At 34.7% G+C, this 7,061-nt stretch overlaps 1 protein-coding gene across 1 annotated transcript in view; it reads right to left on the bottom strand.

The window, feature by feature from the left end:
- Positions 1-4,455: 4,455 nt before the first annotated feature.
- LOC142353881 (multidrug resistance-associated protein 1-like) overlaps positions 4,456-7,061 on the bottom strand; it is a 653,144-nt gene continuing 650,538 nt past the window's right edge. The window contains 3 exon segments of the mRNA XM_075406110.1: positions 4,456-5,078; positions 5,533-5,727; positions 6,044-6,210. Coding sequence (XP_075262225.1) covers positions 4,952-5,078; positions 5,533-5,727; positions 6,044-6,210 — 489 coding nt within the window. The 3' untranslated portion in view covers positions 4,456-4,951.

The raw sequence follows: 7,061 nt of genomic DNA, 5'->3' as shown, positions 1-7,061 counted from the left end.
AGTTTTGTTGGCCAGTAATGATCCTTAAACTCGGAAAAGGACAAAACATTAAAATGTTGGAAATTGCAATTTTTAACAAAATCTTGCTAAAATTCAATATATTAAAATCTTAAAACCTTTTCATTGTCTCAAGAGAACATTCGGTATCCCTGTTTCAAGCCTGAAATAGTTTCACAGGCTCAACAATCCATACACTTCGAACATAAAATTTTATCCGAAAATGACAAAAACTGGAGACATAAAAAAGTTGATCACCGTCCCATTAACTCTAGAAACTATACAGCAGCTTATTATACAGCCTTGGAGGATATCCCAAGGCCTAGGCTGCCGGAAAAAGTTTAAGAACATGAAAAAATTGCAACCATTTTAAAAATTTGCTGAAATTCTTGATATCAAAATCTTGAAGAACATTCCATTACATCGATAAACTATGCAGTAACATATTGTCAAACCCTAGAGTAAGTTCCGTGGCCCTTGAGGCGAGAAAAATTTGAAAATTGACAAAAAATTATAAAAACTTGAAGAAATTGCGAGTTTTAACAAAAACTTGCAAAAATTTGTGATAATAAAAGGTTGAATATTAATCCTTGACCAACAAACATTTTCCAGCAACTTATTATCAAACCCTAACAAAGGCTTTCTGACCTTCTGCTCAAAAAACCTGAATAATGACAATAAATGTCAAAAAAATCGCAAAATTTGTCAAAAAAATGCTCAAGTCGTGATGTTAAAATCTTGCAAGACATTCCATTACACCTAGAAATTATACAGTAAACTATTTTCAAACACTAGAGGAGGTTCCTTGGCTCTTGAGGCTGGAAAACTTAATAAACGACAAAAATTTCCCAAAAAAACTTGAAGAAAAGCAAGTTTCATCAAAAAATTGCTAAAATTTTACATTAAAAAGTAGACATACAAAATTGCAATTTTTGTCAATAAAATGCTAAATTCGGGATGTTAAAATCTCGAAAAACTTTCCATTACATCTACAAACTAAACAGTAACCTATTGTCAAACCCTAGAGTCAGTTGCTTGCTCCTGAGGCCGGAGAAACCTAAGAAACGATAAGAAGTTTTTAAACAATCTGAAAAAAATGCAAGTTTTATCACAAAATGTGATATTAAAAAGTTGCAAACGAATCCATGGCCCAACAAAAGTTGTCAGTAAATTATTATCAAAACCCTTAGGATGTTTTCTGGCCTCTGGGACTGGAAAGACCTAAAAAGAAAAAAAAATTGTCCAAAAATTTGAAAAAAAAATTGCACGTTTTGTCAAAAAAATGCTAAAATTCGTGATGTTAAAACGTTGAAACATTTACATTACCACGAGAAACTATGCAGTAACCTATTAGTAAAACCTAAAGGAGGAGCCTTGACACCTAGGGCTGATATAAATCAAAAAATGTCAAAATTTTCTTAAAAGCTTGAAAAAAATTGCAAAATAGTATAAAATTGCGTTTTTATCTAGCGGTTGTTCGTCAGTAGCTAGCCACGGGGGGACAATAGTTGGGGGGTCAACAGTGGGGGTGTCTTCGACCTCTAAGAAACACCCTTCACACCATAAATATAAGTATAAGTCCTCAAAACTGTTTGAGCTGAAACAGAGCTGAAAGGCTCCAAGAGCACTTAATGCTCGCTGGGCGATACCATTTTATCCCGCTATTGAGGACGAAAAGTCAAAAGCATCAGACGAAAAATCGATCAGGCGAAAAATCGCATAAAAAGGACCGACAGGACTAATATAATTGCTACAAACTTCGTTTGAGAGCAATTATTCACCATTTTTTTACTTGGAGTCGTAAAAAAGGAGAGCACCTAAAAATAGTCGTTGAGAGGTTGACGTCGCTTGTTAATAAACATAGCCGGCAGATTGCCGGAATAGCTGCGAAAGAATAGACCTGCGTGCCATATAATAGAGATAGAAACAGATAAAGACCTAAATTGAAAAAGAAATGGATGCCACTCAAAAAACTAGGCTAAAAAACATTCAGCGATAAATTAAAAAAGCTTGTTAAAATTCATTCCACAGAAGCCTCTTATTAGGGACCTTTACTGCACATATGGGTTCCGTTGACCTTAAACAAATTCAAATTAAACTTAAGTTTTAAAGTGCAGAAGTCACTTTTATTGAGTGAGGTAAGTCACGTATGATCAAAATCTAATCACGCAAATAACCTAAAAACTTTCGCTAAAGCGAGTGAGAAATGACATCACGCGCGCAAATACTGTTAGTGAGAGGAAGAAGTCATTCAGAAAATTTGACTTTTTCAGCTTTGCTGTGTGAACAAATGTAAAACGAAAAGAGCGTAAGACGACGAAAAAAAACATAGCCGGAAGAATTCCGGAAACGACTCGAAGTGAAAATCCATTTAAACGCTATCCAACTAATAATCAAACAAAACGTGCCTTCACTAACATATGATTATTTTGAAACAAAACCATGAAAAAAAAGTAAAAACAATAAAATCAAATCTGTTAAAATATGATAAAAAATCTGATCAAATTTTTTTTTTGTTATAAATTGAGATCCCGAAAAAAACTATCGCCACCAAAATAACTTCATCAAAACAACTAGTACTTACAAAGACCACTTATGTGAATTTTGAAAAAATACTTTAGGCTAAATTATGAAAAAAAGCTCTTAAAAACAACTTTCACTGAAAAAATGGAAAAATTTACTAAATTTTTTAATATTTCAAAAGCATATAAATCCAAATAAAAATTCCCTTCTGCCAATAGGGTAGCCAGATGCCCGCAAAACAATAGGCAAGTCATAATAGGCTAAGAAACTTAGCTAAAAACAAAAAAAAACGAAAAACTGCAAAAAATTAAGAAAAATAGTTCCAATTTTTTGTTATAAACTGAGATCCCGAAAAAAACTGTCTCCGCCAAAAAAACTTCATCAAACCAACTAGTACTTATAAAACCAATTATGTGAATTTTGAAAAAAAATACTTTAGGCTAAATTATGAAAAAAAAGCTTTTAAAAACAACTTTCACTGAAAAACAGGTAAAAGCTACTAATTTTTTTTAATATTTCAAAAAACATATAAATCCAAAGAAAAATTCCCTTCAGCCAATAGGGTATCCAGATGTTCACAAAACAATAGGCAAGTCATAATAGGCAAAGAAACTTGGCTAAAAATAGAAAAAAAAACGAAAAACTGCAAAAAATTAAGAAAAATAGTTCCAATTTTCGCCATTTTTTTGTCATATTTCTCAACAAAAAAATGATTCTTACCTACAAAACTGTAACCAATTGTTATCATAAATTTGCTCAAGTAAAAGGGGTTTCTTCAATAACCATTTGAGCCAGTAAAAGAAAATAATCGTCAAAAAAACGCAAAAATTAGCCCGAAAATCAGCGAAATCAATGAAAAACCTCCGAATTATCATAAAACTCATGAATTTCCAGAAACCTTCAAACCACTACCGAAACCAGCCTAAAATTAAAACAAAATCATAACCAAACCTCTTAACCAAAATAAATGAAAAAAACTGCTTTAAAATGCCGCACGTGAACAAAAAAATTTTGCTCGCTTAGAGAAAATTTTTCCACACATCAATTTCTCGCTATCTCAAAAACAGCGGTATGAACAAAAACCACTCTCTTTTCGCTCCGCTCTTCACTTTTGTTCAGCACCAAAATCACTCCAAATTTTTTCACGCGTTTCATTTCCCGCTTCAAAAATCACTCCAATAAAATTGATTTAAAAAAAGGACTTCTCCAATACTCTCTTCGAGTCGTAAAAAAACCAAGAGCACCGCAATATAGCTATAAAAAAACCCGTATAAGAGCAGCAGAACGCAATTCGGCTGCAGAAGGCAATCTAAAATCAAAATTCGGTCCAAAATATAAAACCAAGTTCTTCAGGGTTAACTTATTTATCAAAAGTAAGAGGGAAAAATTAAATTTTCCGAATGGGGTAACTTTTACATCAAACTCACAGAGAAACATTTCATTGATCAGTTAATAAGTCTATACTACAATGTTAAAACAAAATTAATTCAGATTTTACACAAAGCTACCAACTTCACTTGCCTGCATAGCAACTGTTAAACAGCATGACTTGGCAAAACGCCAGGCGCCAAAACTAGCGGTATTCTGACAATGAGATTGGAAAGGGATATCAAACATGATCAGATAACGTCAAAAAATTGCTTCAAATGTTCGATGAAAAAAGTCTCCAGAAATAGTTATCAAGAACGGCTTAAAATTGGACGTTGTGTGTATCAGAGTGCTATAATTACTGTTTTCAAATCTAGTAAACTTGTTGCAAGCTTATTGTTAATTTAAACCCGATTGCTAACAGAAGTTGCGAAATCCTATTTATCGGTGAAGTCTTTTCAAGGAATTAATGAGTGTTATTATCTACAGAGCACTTTTGATATAAGATCCAAAATGATGTCAAATTTCATTTCCAATTAACTAGTTACAAATTGACTAAAATTACCCGTGAAAGCATCAACTAATACCGTTTTGAAGCAATTATAAAGACGCTCAATTAAATTGAACAATCAAGTTTTAGTTCGCATTCCACAAGTTTTGTAAATTGAGATCAGGTAAAGCTGTGACCTTGACTCTTGCAAATTGTGTCAAAATTATCTGATGAAGATTGCAACGAGCGAAGTTGCAGAAGCGTATGTTACGTGACTCAGTTGAAGTCACACAGAAAATCTGGCATTCGTCCAGAACCACATGGCGGTTCGAGACGCAAGCCAGAACTTGGACGTGACTTTAGCAGAGTCAAATAACCTTGCTTGAAACACGAACTTCTAGAAAAAACTGGCATAGAACATTCAGTATGCAGAAAAACCTGTCATTTTAAAATTTGAGAAAGTGTTTCAAGTGTTAACAGGATAGGAGAAATTCATTAAGTAGAAGATGAGACCATGATTATGCTGCATTCCATGCACTCGTAATAGACAGACTAGTGCATAGACAGATTAGACTACGCCGATGAGGCGGAGGGGAGGAGGTTTTCCTTCTCCAGTATAGAGTAGAAGTATCCACCCGATTCCACTAGTTCGGGAAGTGTGCCAAACTCACGCACAGAGCCTCTTTCAAGCACCAGAATTCTGAAAAACAAATGACACGAACATTTTGACCCAATTTAAATGCAGTGGCATAAATTCTAGAGCTTTAGACTTGTGTTGTTTAGTGTGTTATTTTTAGAGTTGTTTAGACTCCTAAATAAATAGCATAAGACTATGTAGACATCTGCAGATTTCCAAATCTTAAGAGCTTAACGGTGCAACAAAAGTGAGCATCTTGGTTCCAGAAAAATTAGAAAAATTAATGCAAGCTGTTTACAGGGAAAATATTTCAAATTGTTTACCCGAAAACTAAACTAATACAAAATGCTCCAGCAATTGATGTTTCAGAAAATTGACCTAAATGACATTTAGCTATTTGCTTAGAAAACAAACAAAATTATCTATCAAAGTCTTTTCAAGATTGATTTCTGCTAAAAGTTTTATATTAATAACAAACATTACCATGAAATTAACCGAAGAGTATTAAGAAACGAACCTATCGGAGTCCATGATGGTGTTGATTCTGTGTGCAATGGTCACTACAGTCGAATCCTTGAATTCTTTTCTGATTGTGTTCTGGATCAGCTCATCAGTGGACAGATCCACAGATGCGGTTGCCTCATCCAGTACTAAGATCTTAGTCTTGCGGAGTATAGCACGCGCCAAACACATCAATTGGCGCTGACCAACACTGAAAATGTCAACAGTTACTGAAATTCTGGACGAAAATAATTTTAGATCTCTCCGTGAAATTTGCATGCTGTGCTCTACTGCTCGACGAGAAGTGCTTAAATTTTGTAGGTAAGCAATTAAAAATGTCTTGAAAATATCCATTACCCATCTACATGCACCACTACATTTCTCAAATAACAAAAAATTGGGGCTATGAAATGACTCACCTTTCAACATCTTTACTAATTAAATTCGTCGTCTTGTTCTGTTTAACTTGGTGAATTTTTTGTTGCCAAAACCCAACTTCGTAGTTCAATGTTAGGAGCAGTGCAAACCTGATATTAGTTCCACCCTCTCCGAGTTGGAATTCCAGCTGGTCGGCCAGATCAGCAACGAAAGCTTTCAGGTGACTCAGTTCTAGTGCATCCCAGAGCTGTTGGTCACTGTACTGGTCAAAGGGATCCAGGTTATCTCTAATTGTACCCACGAAGATAACTGGATCCTTTAACAACATACGGCAAAATTACTGACAAAACACACACAAAAGAGCAACGTTCGAAAACAGTCGCTTACTAATTCATGAACTGAATTGAAACTATTGCACTGCTTACGTAAAAATCATGGCCAAATTCGCGTTCGAATCTGAAATTTGTTCAATTACTGACGAAAAAATGCGAAACATTCTTACTTATTTCCATAAAAAACTTATCGAAAAAGACGACCAAATAGTTTTTCTGACTAACCAAGTTACCGAACTGGAATCCAGAGTAATTCAATTGGAGCGGTATAGTTCCAAAGACACAATTATTATAAATAACCCCCCTCTGCAACCTGGTAACGCCAACATAACGGATCAAATTCTATTTTTCTTTAACAAATGCTTGAATTATTCGATGTCTCCGGACGCAATCAAAGCCTGTCATCCCTTGGGTATTTGGAAAGGTAACACACCCCCCCCCCCCTGCGGTAATTGTCAAGTTTATTTACTACAACGATAAAACTGAATTATACAATCGTCGACCAATGCTCGCAAATTTTAGGAACCGGCTAAATGGTAAACCCGTTTATATGAAAGAACGTCTCCCCCAACATGATTTGGCTATTCAAAAGCGCGCTAACGAGCTGGATTTGGTCACCACGACCTACAACTGTAGAGTAAAACTGTTTTTAAAAACTGAGAATGGGCGTGTAACACAACCTGTTGATAGTGTTCAAGCAGTTGAAGATCTTGAATCGCGGGCAATCAAGAAAATATCTCCTAATCAACGCAACCAAGAAAACAACTGGAATACTAACCAATTGTCAAATCAGCGACGAAACAAACGACCTGGCGATGTAATTGAAATTGATAAT

Source organism: Convolutriloba macropyga, chromosome 15 (assembly GCF_964194025.1).
Source record: "Convolutriloba macropyga chromosome 15, txConMacr16.3, whole genome shotgun sequence".
Taxonomy (NCBI): Eukaryota; Metazoa; Xenacoelomorpha; order Acoela; family Convolutidae; genus Convolutriloba; species Convolutriloba macropyga.
This window is presented reverse-complemented; position numbering and strand designations above follow the sequence as displayed.